The sequence below is a fragment of the Engraulis encrasicolus genome, chromosome 14 (assembly GCF_034702125.1).
Source record: "Engraulis encrasicolus isolate BLACKSEA-1 chromosome 14, IST_EnEncr_1.0, whole genome shotgun sequence".
Taxonomy (NCBI): Eukaryota; Metazoa; Chordata; class Actinopteri; order Clupeiformes; family Engraulidae; genus Engraulis; species Engraulis encrasicolus.
In genome coordinates this window covers 7271914-7284413 of record NC_085870.1, presented here as the reverse complement: position 1 = coordinate 7284413, position 12500 = coordinate 7271914, and the positions used below count along the sequence as shown (strand labels likewise).

At 44.0% G+C, this 12500-nt stretch overlaps 1 protein-coding gene across 2 annotated transcripts in view; it reads left to right on the top strand.

Moving 5' to 3' along the window:
- arhgef10la (Rho guanine nucleotide exchange factor (GEF) 10-like a) overlaps positions 1-12500 on the top strand; it is a 277194-nt gene that overhangs the window by 144771 nt on the left and 119923 nt on the right. For both annotated transcript variants that reach the window (XM_063214836.1, XM_063214835.1), the window contains 2 exons: positions 2184-2299; positions 6324-6451. In XM_063214836.1, coding sequence (XP_063070906.1) covers positions 2184-2299; positions 6324-6451 — 244 coding nt within the window. The remainder of the gene's footprint in view (positions 1-2183; positions 2300-6323; positions 6452-12500) is intronic.

The following is a 12500-nucleotide window of genomic DNA, read 5'->3' as shown; positions in this document are numbered from 1 at the left end:
AGGAGGGGAGAGGACAGGAGAAGAGAGAAGAAGGGATCGAGAGGAGAGGAGAGGAGGACAGGAAAGGAGTAAAAAGGGGAACGGAGTGGAGGAGAGGAGAGGAGAGAAGACGACAGGAGAAGAGAGAAGAAGGGATCGAGAGGAGAGGGTAGGAGAGGAGAAGAAGACAGGAGAAGAGAGAAGAAGGGATCGAGAGGAGAGGAGAGGGTAGGAGAGGAGGCCGGTCTATCTAAAGGCTTCCGGCAGACAACTCTGAGACAGGCAGCAGCAGCAGCAGCATCAGCCTCATGCCTGCCTGCCTGCCCCAGGCCCCCAGGCTGGTCCCTCGGAGGTCCCCTCTGGGCTGCAGGGAGCTGTCATGCCACTGTGCCGTGCCATTGGCTGTTTGGTTAGGTGGAGAGCTGATGATTTCACTTGGGGGCTCACTTTAATTGCGTGGCTGTGTGTGTGTGTGTGTGTGTGTGTGTGTGTGTGTGTGTGTGTGTGTGTGTGTGTGTATGCGCGCGTGCGTGCGTGCGTGTGTGTGTGTGTGTGTGTGTGTGTGTGTGTGTGTGTGTGTGTGTGTGTGTGTGTGTGTGTGTGTGTGTGTGTGTGTGTGTGTATAGGAGTTTTATTGTGTGTGCGTGTGGATGTGTGTGTGTGTGTGTGTGTGTGGATGTGTGTGTGCGTGTGTATGTGCATGCGTGCGTGCATTTGTGCATGCGTGTGTGTGTGTGTGTGTGTGTGTGTGTGTGTGTGTGTGTGTATGTGTGTGTGTGTGTGTGTGTGTGTGTGTGTGTGTGTGTGTATATGCATCCACGTGTGTGTTGTTAGTGAGGGCAGGGGTGTTTATTTAAGTGTGAGCAAGGGGATTGAGGAAAAATTAGCTGTGTGTTTGTGCTGCAAGTGTGTGTGTGAACACGCATTTGTTTTACACTGAGGATGAGTCTGTATGCACAGAGGGATAGAGGGAAGCACCGGTTCAGTATCTGTGTACATTGCATGTGTAAGTGTCTGTGCACTGTGTGCAGGAAAGCCAACAGGGGGAGACAAAGTGGTCAGCTGTCCCGGGCCCAGAGAGAGAGGGGGCCCAGAATTGGGTTTTCTTTACATAGCATTTGATAGGTGGGGGGCCCTTTCAGATGATTTTGTCCTGGGCCCGGCCAAAGCTATCAGTGGCCCTGACTGTGTGTGTGTGTGTGTGTGTGTGTGTGTGTGTGTGTGTGTGTGTGTGTGTGTGTGTGTGTGTGTGTGTGTGTGTGTGTGTGTGTGTGTGTGTGTGTGTGCGCGTGCTAGCGTGTATGTAGTGTGTGTGTGTGTACGTGTGTGTGTATGCGTGCACGTGCGTGTGTGCATGTGTTTGTTTAGGTGCAACTGGGAGAGGGAGGGAGATAGGGAAAGGGGGGTGGTGTGGATTTGAAGACAGTGGTCCACGCTGCAGCTATTGATTTGCGAGAGGAGAGCAATTGGGACCGCCGAGACCGCGAGCAGGAGGGATGGGCATTCAAATCGATGGCACATTTTACATCTAATGAGACACCTGCGCTCACGCTGTCAGAGCCATCCGCCCTCCTATCGCCAAATGAATGCCTTATTTCTTTATTTATTTTTTTATTTGTTTATTTATTTATTTATCCTGTTTATTAATAGGGCCCAAGCGCTGAATGTGCGTATGACCCCCGTTGTAATCGCTCTGTTTCTTCTTGTTATCTTGTTTCATCATCTTATTCCTCTGGTTGCTATCTTTTAGTGTGGTTGCCCAGGTTTGATATACCCACCAGTGTGTTCAGTATTCAGTGACAGTCTTGTAGGCTCTTGGTGACTTGCTCAAGTTTCGCTGCCAACTCACCCTGCTAACCCTTAGTATCATTCCAGGCATTGGCACTTTCATTTGCGGCATTCAGTTGGGGACCGAGTTTCCAGGGGTTACCTCGAAGGTTCTCTTAACTTATGTACAGACTGTGGGTCTTTTCTAAACTTTATTTTGCGCAATACCCAGGACTCAAGTTTTCAAAGTTCTGGTGCTTATAATGATAGTGATTACGGTGTTTTTTTTATTTTTAAACAATTTTATTAGGAAGGTTGTGCAGGCCCCTTCAAATATGTACCAGGAGCTTCCGGAGCTCAAGTTTTCAATGTTCTGGTGCTTATAGCTACAGTGATTACAGTGATTTTAAACTTTCCTCTTTTTTCCTTTTTTGTAGGGAAAGTTGTGCTGGGCCCTCCAAAGCTGTACCAGGAGCTCCAGGAGCTGCAGCATGACTTGACAGTGGTGGAGCAGGTCACACTACTGGTGGGGACCCTCCAGGGAACATATCAGGTACGTACCACTGGCCAAGGGCCACGGGCCACAGATGGGGCAACAACACTTGTTAGTAAAGTTAGTAAAGAATCTTTTTTTGATAAATTACACTGTACATTTGGCAGTGTTAATTCAGCACTTAGCGAATAGGTCCAAATATATTCTAAAAGAGTTTCAAGTAGAACAGTCCAAATTAATTGGTTCAGTTTTGCAGTTACATTACATTACACAGCTGACACTTTTATCCAGAGATATTGCAGGGTATTGGTTACAGTCCCTGGAGCAGTGTGGGGATAGACAGGTGCCTTGCATTGGTAAGGGTGGGGATTGAACCTGCAACCCTGTGATCTACAGGCCAATTCCAACAATTACACCACGGCTGTACATTTGGCAGTGTTTATTGAGCACTTAGCGAATGGGTCCAAATATATTCTAAAAGAGTTTCAAGTGCAAGAGTCCAAATGAATTGGTTCAGTTTGCTGTTACATTACATTACACTTAGCTGACACTTGCATCCAATGTGACTTATATGAGAGGTATTGCAGGGTATTGGTTACAGTCCCTGGAGCAGTGTGGGGATAGACAGGTGCCTTGCATTGGTAAGGGTGGGGATTGAACCTGCAACCCTGTGATCTACAGTCCAACTCCCTAACCATTACCCCACAGCTGCCCCCTGTTCTACACATAGGAATGGTAATGGTCCATTTGGTCCTTTTTGCTAAGTGGAATCAGCACCTCATTGTCACCATCCAAGTACATTGAGGTGACGTTTGGGGCGTGAAAATGGATGATAAACAGGGTTAGATATAATAACGCTAGTAAAATGTATCTCACTGCCAACAAGCAAATAAGAAAATATGCGCTCCTGGTTGAGCATGCACATTAAATATATTTTCGGCTGAATGGAGCAACCTTTCTGAAGAAATGCGTTCTTTTTTTTCCGGGAGGACTGTTGTTTTGAAAGTCTGTGTTGTTTTCATCTGACTAGGCAGGCAAGGTTACAAAAGAGCAGCAAGATGAGTAATGAAAAAAGAAAATCAAAACGACCCCCCCAACCCCCTCTCCCAGACACACACACTTTCACACGAATGAAAGAACACAGAAACACTTTCTGAGAGCAAAAGGACTCCATCACCAATTTCCAAATGAAGAGAGTTTCAGCTGTGGCCTTTAATAAGTGATTAGAGGGAGATGACAGCTATTCTCCATCCTTCACATAGCACAGAGACAGAAGAAAGTGACTCAGTAATGCGTGATTCAGTCAGGCATTTGACGGGCGCTGACAAAACATACCTCCCAAATAGCATCAACAGCCTACAATACTCAAATTAGGACGCCTCTCCTGTGCTTGCATGGCAAAGGCCAACCAAACGAAATGGCACCATCTAAGCTGACTCACGAAAACATATCACGCTACATTCTTGATGCCTGTTAGCCTTCAGTTGTGTTGCACTGTTTCTGTTTTGTGTGTGGTTTGCCTCAAGCAAGTATTTGTAAAATTTCCAAATGAAAGACTTGGGAAGTCAGGTCACCCCAAAAGCAACACTTTCTTCTTTATTTTTTTTTGTTCAGGCTTGATATATTGCTTTATTTTGTTCTCTCTTAACCAGTTAATTTCTAGAGCAGAAGAGAGAGGAAATTGCCCTTGAAAGGAAAGTTGTAGCCCTTTAATGCACGCCGTACCTCCTGTGGCACGCTGTAATAGACATTGAAAGTTAACTACTACAGTACTACACTACTGTGACAGTGCACAGGGCCTTTAGTATCACATTACGACTTGGTCATTGCCATTCTGGTAACAGCTAATGTATAATGCCGTGTCTTAAGGGGTTAATGTGAGCATAAGGAACATGGTTGCTTTTATGGTGTCAGAGCAGCAGCATCAGATTTGTGGGCATGTATGTATTGAATTGTATTATATTGAAATGTATTATACATACATACATTACATACATTATTACGTATTTGTGGTTACAGATAAAACTAAAATTGCCAAAAAAATGTCTAACAGTCTAGGGTTGGATATAGGTTTGGTCAGGTTATAAATGTATAATAATAGCTTAACCCTCAAGCGACCGGCCTGTTTTTGCGACTAATCTGACCGAGTGGGGTCATTTATGACCCCAAAGAGTTATTATAGAAATACAACTACATAAATGATTTTTTTGGGGTTCATTCAAATTTACTTACATCTTGTCCCTACTTGTCCCACATCTAAAGCAACAAAATTTGAATTTGAACATTTTATTGTTTTGCTAAAAATTAGTCAAACTTACATTCGTATATGCTAAATATGATGTATGCCCTCATTTGCATATGTAAACATCAAAATACAAAAAACATCCAATACATTTTTTTCTTCTCTCATCATCAGTAATCATCTGAGAACGTTTCATGGTGATAGCTATCATTTACATTTTTTAGCCTATTCACTTGTAGTAGTCTTACCATAATAATACAGTATATTTATGCTAATTATGGAAATTTCTCAAAGTGAAACTTTGGGAAACCACGCTAAATTGTATTCATTAGGCCCACAGATGATATTCCTGCAATAAAACTTTAGGGTACTAAACATTTCTGGGTTCATGAAATCACAAGATCAGAGAATATGGTAATTTACATAGACAAAACCATGTCTCAAACATATAACCTTGTGCACACTCAAAATTTCTCTGAAACTTTTTCTGGACATTGTAGCTGTGAAAAGGTGTCTTCCATATATATTAGAGCAAAGAAATGATTCAACTGATGCTTCAGCCTTTGTATAGCCATATAATAAGGAAAATTCTAAAAACACCATTGATTTCTACACTGATGACTTGTTTCCTCCCTCTTTGTTCATCAGGATGACTTCCATTTCATATTCTAATCATGTGTCTAGGACCAAGGTGCCATGATATCAACAAATATGGAGCAATAACAGAGGAAATGCCACCTGGGTGCCCTCACAATATGCTTTGTTTGCTATCGCAGGGGTGCCCTATTTATTTATATAATATATTATATTTTAATACTATAAATGTTTTTATTATGAATATTTTAGGTCTGCTGACCATGACCTTCCCCAAGACACAAGAAACAAAAACCAGAGTTTGAAAATTACAACAACAATGGACATTATAATGTTGAGTATCTCATGGATCCTCTCGGGGTCATAAATGACCCCAGAGGTGTTTTGATTATAAATCCCACATAGATGGTCCAAATCTCACATCATGCACAACATATGCATTGACAAACTCCTGGAAGGACAAGTGTTTCTGATGAAAATTGCAGAAATGGTGTATGAAAATATGTGCCCGGGGTCATAAATGACCCCAGTCGGTCGCTTTAGGGTTAATTTATGTAGCACATAAATGTATTTGTATGGCACAATTCATAGAATACATGCAGCTCAATGTGTTTTAACAGTTAGATTAAAAGCAGAACTAGAACAATTGTTTACAAAAGACAGACATTTGGCAACAGTGAAGGTATGCTGTGTGGCTAGCTCTAGAATTTGGTAATCATGGAATAACAAAGACAGAAACTGACATATAAGAACACATAAGAATGGCATAAACATCATAAGACTCAGAAACCTTCGACTAAAAAGAATGGCATAAAATCACAAGAATCGGAATATTTAAAAAAGGCCCCTGATAGCAACAGGGGTGAGGAAAATGAACAATAAAAGTGTATTATGGTTTATTGTTAGATAGTCATGTTGTTATGGGAGTCAATGGGAGGTCAGGAGAAAAGGAGAAGAAATATTCGCACACCGTAAAAGCTCCCTTGTCGTGATTTAATGTGAAAAAAATGGCACAACATTTCGACCAGCAAGGTCTTCGTCTGGTGTCAGCAGTCAATGGGAGGTCCCCATACAAACAGTAATGCAAATATCACTCTCGTTCTCCCTCATGTCCCTCTGTCTGTCTGTCTGTCTGTCTGTCTCTCTCTCTCTCTCTCTCTCTCTCTCTCTCTCTCTCTCTCTCTCTCTCTCTCTCTCTGTCTCTCTCTCTCTGTCTCTCCAACACTTTCTTCTCCTGTCTCGTCTCAGAACTTGAACACCACCGTAGCGCAGGACTGGTGCTTGGCTCTTCAGAGGCTCATCCGCATCAAAGAGGACCAGATCCAGAGTGCCAACAAGTGCCGCCTCCGTCTGCAGGTGCCAGGCCGGCCTGACAAGTGAGTCCCCCAACCCCCCACCACACCCCCTCCATCCCTCCTCCTCCTCCTCCTTCTTGTCTTCTCCGGGAAGGGACTGATGTCTCTTTCCCCACAGGATTGCTTCCTGGTGGTTGGTCATAAAAGATGCTTTCGCATTCAGCTCTCCCCTCCTCTCTTTCATTTCTTCTTTTCCCCGTCCCTGATCTCTGCTTCAATCTCTCCACCTTCTATTGCATCGGTTCTTAACTGGAATAGTCTTGGGACCAACAATTTCCTATGGACATCACGTTGTGAACCATTTTTTGTTACACTATTGGAAACTGTCCAAAAATGTAGCCATGCATTTGATGGCATAGATACAGTATGCCGTCCATCAACATTTGTGTTTTATGTAAGGGATAATGTATTGTCCACACGTGACTATTGGAAAAGATTTCCCGACAGGGCGAATAACACCACGGTGGCAAAGGCGGAGGGTTGTTATTTCGCTACGAAGGGAAATATTTTGTCTGTTTTGTGGTCTGTCATTATTCAAAAGGTTATCAAGCGACAGAGTTGGACTACTTTCTAACTTGTTACAGCGACATTGCGCTTGAAACTGTTTGCAGGCAGCCTCGGTCACGTTTTACTAAACTCATAACAGTCAGGATCGTTTCTGTATAACAATTAATCGGTGACAATATTCCAGGAACTTCATAGGCAAGGCAACCCAAGCATTATCGATCCTGCTACAGGCTTCACTAGCTGTGCGCCGTGAAGTATAGATGGCTCGAGGAGTAGGCAACTTCTAGCATACAGTAGGCTACACATATGCTTAAGGTAATTGTCCACGAACTCCTCCCTTGAGTGCTTGGTCTCATTTCAGTGGACGTAAAAAAAAACGGTCTATTATTAAAAGATGTCACGACAGCGGCCGGTGGACAGTGACCGTTTGCTTTGTTGGCACGGCAACACTCAGGCATCAGGGGTTGCTGACAGGAATCCTGATCAAATTGAGGGCCTTTGTTGCTATTATTAGTTTCGTCAGGATGAGACAAAACTGTTGAAATGAATCGCTGAATGAGATTTCTTAGAAAGTTGTTGTTGTTGTAATTCGCATCGCGTTGTTTGGGATAGTGGCTGGTTACCGGAGCATCACTAGGCTACTGTGTGCATTCATCGCACTGCCAGACGCAACTGCTATGTTACAAAAATTCAGCAAGGCAAGAAATATCAGTGACAGGTAACGGGAATGAATCATCTATGCAATCATACTAACACCCCAAACAGAGACAGTTCAAATATGTGCTCTTCCTGCATTCTCCCTACCCCAGCCGCATCAGAGTCTAGCTACCAACTTAAACGTGTCTATGTGCGTTTGTGCATCTAAGTTGGACGTGTGTAGAACCTTCCAACTAATACTTGGAACAGCAAATCAGCCAACCACAATCAAGGATCAGCCGTAGATGTGACCGATCTACTTGCGGAGTGATCTCTGAAGTGACAAAACTCGTTGCCATTGGCAGCGGTCATTGTTTGGGCGCAGCGGGCACTATTGAAAAATTGTTGATCATCGAACGTCTGGGAAGCCCTTTGAAAGTGAATGGAAGCTCTCGCAACATTCTAGACGGCTGTATGATAAGCTGCCATACTACATGTCCATCAATTGGAAAGGAGTAGCAATGTTCTTCTACCCTCTCTTCGACTTGAAAGTCATTTATTCATTACTGCATTTTGTCTCAATTTTGGAACTGGCAATAACAGGGGCAATTACCGTAATACACTTTTACACCACAGCTCTGTGATCCACCACCCAGGGTCCCTTCTGGGTCCCAACCCACCCCTTACAAAACACTGTTCTATTCGGCCTTCTCCATGCCATCTCCATGGCACTCTCCTCTGTAACCACCCCCTCTCTCGCTTCCTCTCTTTCATTTCCAGTCATCACTCGGTCTGTCTGTTATTTGAATTTCTCCTTATTTTCACTTACAATTGTTCTTTGCTTCATATATTTCTCGTCCTCCCCCTTTCTTCTCTCTCTCTCTCTCTGTCTCTCTCCCTCTCTCTCTCTCTCTCTCTCTCTCTCTCTCTCTCTCTCTCTCCCTCTCTCTCTCTCTGTCTCTCTCTCTCTCTCTCTGTCTCTCTGTCTCCATCTTGCTCACTCTCAGACACTGTTGGCCACTATAGGTCAATGTTCTGTCTCCCATATCCTAATGCTCTCTCCCTCTGGAATCTTCTGCCTCAATTACCCTCTCAAATCCAGCACTGGCTTGGCCAGCTGCCTCCGTGGCGGGAAATGAAAGGAGATGGCGCCTCCTCTTTTATTCTCTATTAGTATTTCTTCTCCTTGTGCAGTGATGATACAGATCCCCAAATGATCTTATCCTCTTCCAGAATGACTTCATCCAAACGCACAACGCACGCACGCACGCACTCACCCGCGCGCACACACGCGCACACACACGCACGCACACACACACACACACACACACACACAGTCCCTCATTGCTGTTGGAGACTGTGCCGTGTATCCATCCAAGCTTCTGGCAATGATGACCGACCCTTGAGTGGTCATGTGTCGCATGCTCTGTAGTCCTATGTACACTTAAAGCCCAATTATTTGAAGGCTCCATTATTCAAGCCGAGAGCTGAATCACACTACTTCTCCCTCATCCCATTCTGTGAACAGTGGGGCTGGTGGAGTGCTCGACTCAGCAGCCCTGTGAGTGGGTGTCCATTTCACTCACAACAATGCCACTAATCATCAGCCATTCACTTCCATCTTCCTCAGATAATGCGGATGGAAATAGTGATAACTGTAATTTCTTGGTGAGGCCATTTCAGGCCATGGATTAGCTGAATGTGCAAGACACGCTCCATGTGCGTCATTGAGGAAGGCCTCAATTGGTCCTTGTGCACTTTTGATTTTCGTCTTTGTCATGAGAGTGGTCTGTTTTAAAGCATAAATGTGGTTATATTCAGGGCTTTGAACCGTTATTTTTTTCCAAACGTTCCGTTCCGAACAGAATCGGAATTATAACGTTTCCGGTTATGAGTTCCACCAATAAATTGACGTTCCCGAACCGGTTAGAACAAAAAAATATTGTTCCTGGAACGGTTAATTTCGTTCTTGTCAGCTGATTACTCCCAGACCCGGCGGCAGCAAAGAAATATGAAGGGGGCGATTCATTTATTAAAGGGGGCGGGACGCGGGGCTTGTGTATTAGGCAACACCGTTGTCAGACCCTGTCAATAATGATGGAAGTCATTTTTACTAATACCTACTATAATTGGAATGATCTGAGCAGCGAGACACTCACGCAAGCACGCACAACCACGGTACCATACTGAACCCCAAATGTAGCCTACTTCTACACTAGGCTACACATCATGAAAACACCTACACACTTTCACCGTTATTTCATCTCGATCATAGTGCAAAACAGAAGCAAAACGGAAAAAGTGTCTCCAAAGTGTGTGTGTGTGTGTGTGTGTGTGTGTGTGTGTGTGTGTGTGTGTGTGTGTGTGTGTGGGTGTGTGGGTGTGTGGGTGTGTGGGTGTCACTTCGTTACACAACACAGTCGATTCCCTTCCAAAGCATTCAGTTGCACGTTGCGTCTCAAATGTGAAACATAATACGAATACAAATTGTGGATTAACCAAACTATGTTCAAGCATCACGCGACTCTTCCTTCACCTTGAAGACTTATGTACAGATATGTGGTTACTAGCTTTGGTTATTGATGGATGCGACAGTGACTGCTGCGTAGCCAAACGTTCACACAGGCTCGTAGTCACACACGCGCGCACACACACACACACACACACACACACACACACACACACACACACACACACACACACACACACACACACACACACACACACACACACACACACACACACACACACACACACACACACACACACACACACACACAAACACACACACACACAGCCTGAGCGAAAGCCGATTGTTGACACACACACGCTGCTGGAGTAGCTCACAGCACCAAAACCCATCCACGAAACCAGCGATCCTACTACATTGCCACAAAATATACCTAGTGCTGTCGTAATAACTCTGAAGTGGTGAATGCATTCACACAGGTTACTCAAGCATTCATGACTCGAAATGTGCACTCTATGGTTGTTTTGGCATGTTTGCATTTAAATAGCCGTTTACCTATACCGATATTTCACACTCTCCATCATAGCGCAACAAACCAAGAAAAAGAACTGAACCTGCTTCAGCGTCAGCGAAACTTGCAAAAACATGACCCCAAATTGACAAACCACAGCGGGCTACATTAATAACCAAACGGCATACCTTAAATTACTGTCTTGATCGCAAGTACAGTATTCCAAACGGTTTACACACTCAGCACTGCTAGCAAGCACTGGGGTCTGCATTGCTAATTCATCTTGTGCATGGTAAACATTTTCTTCCGTTTCTTCAGACATTAGTAATGTCACTACTAAAGGGTTAATCCCCTGCCTCTATCAGCACCATATGTACACTCTAAGAAAATTTCCCTGCAAAATAACGGCAGTTACTGGCAATTATATTTACCTGTAATTCTACTGTTATTTCACACCAAAAATCAAATACAGCTCATTGCTGTTTAATGTATCACAGTATATAACATTTTTTCAGCAGCAATTGAACTGTTAAATAACAGTACTCTACAGAAATATAACAGTACATTTCAGTTAAAAAGTTGAATTGTACTGTGTGATGACAGGCAAATACTGGGTCATAGTTGTATTCATGAATATGGCCATGGCAACTTCCCACCCCACCCATCATTCTCCATAACTGTGGTACCCTGGCCATGTTACCATCCCACCCTCCCATCGTTCACCATGACTGGAGTGCCTTGAGCATGATACTATGACGCAATGCTGTATTGAGAAAATGGTTTGCGGTGGTCCTTTGAAAGTATGGGCATGAATAAAATTTCAGAGTACGCAGTGCTATGTTACAATGATAGTGTGCAAGGTGGGCTTTTTACTGTATCTCTTGATGAGCCAATGATGAATATAGCATTGGTCAGTCTTTAAAAAATTATTTTGCACCAAGTAGCACAGCAAACAAGCAGCACTACAAGCTAGCTCTCAAAGCAATGCCTAATTTGCAGCAGGCACATTATATGCAACAATGCCACAAATGATGCCACATACAGCAAGCTTTCACAAAGAGGAAAGTGTGCAAGCATGTAAGCAAGCTTGTAGGCAAGCTTGTAGGCAAACAAGTGCTATGCTGTGCCATGCAGGCCAGCCAGCAGGCAGGCAAGCAACTGAAGTGTTGATAGTCCAGATTTATATACAGGTGCAAGAGTACCATGTGACCAGAGTCATCAGGCCCTTGGCAGGTGACGCCCGTTATTGAATAATGGCATAACAGCCCTACTCAGGTGAGGCCAGGCACTGATTAGCAGATTGGTTTAGATGGGGCTGCTTGTTGCAAGAGTGTTACAAGTTCTTAAAATGTTTCAGCCATTCATACTTTCATCACTATCAAAATGCATGTGCTACTCACACTTTGCTGCATCAAGCACTTGTTAAGTATTGTAGTTTCCTTAGAAATTGTTTCATCATGCTTGATAGTATCAGATAATCTTTAACCAGTCAGAATGACTTCAGTTCCTCAGGTGGTATTGAAGTTTGATGGTGATCACGGACAAGTGGAGGATGAATGGGTTTCAATGGTGCTGCCTAAAATAACTTGTTATTTTCTAGAGATGCACCGGATCCGGATCCGGTTCCGGTTCCGGATCCGTCAGGATAATAGAGTTTTTCACAGGGTCCGGGTCCGGCAGGATCTTAAGCAGTGGATCCGGTATCCGGCATGTTACCAAAAAATCAGGGTCTGGTGCATGTCTAGCCTAGGCTTTTCAGTCTTTCACAACCCCAATCACTGCATGGAGTGAAATCCCTTTGGAAGCGGCTATTGCAGGCAGTGTGGCAATAAGCCAATGAGTCTAAAAAATAGTTTGCGCCAACGTAATAAAAAGGGCCCACGTGTGCGAGTAGACTATATGTTTCAACCCTTTTGTAGGATCCGGTATCCGGTTCCGGATCCGGC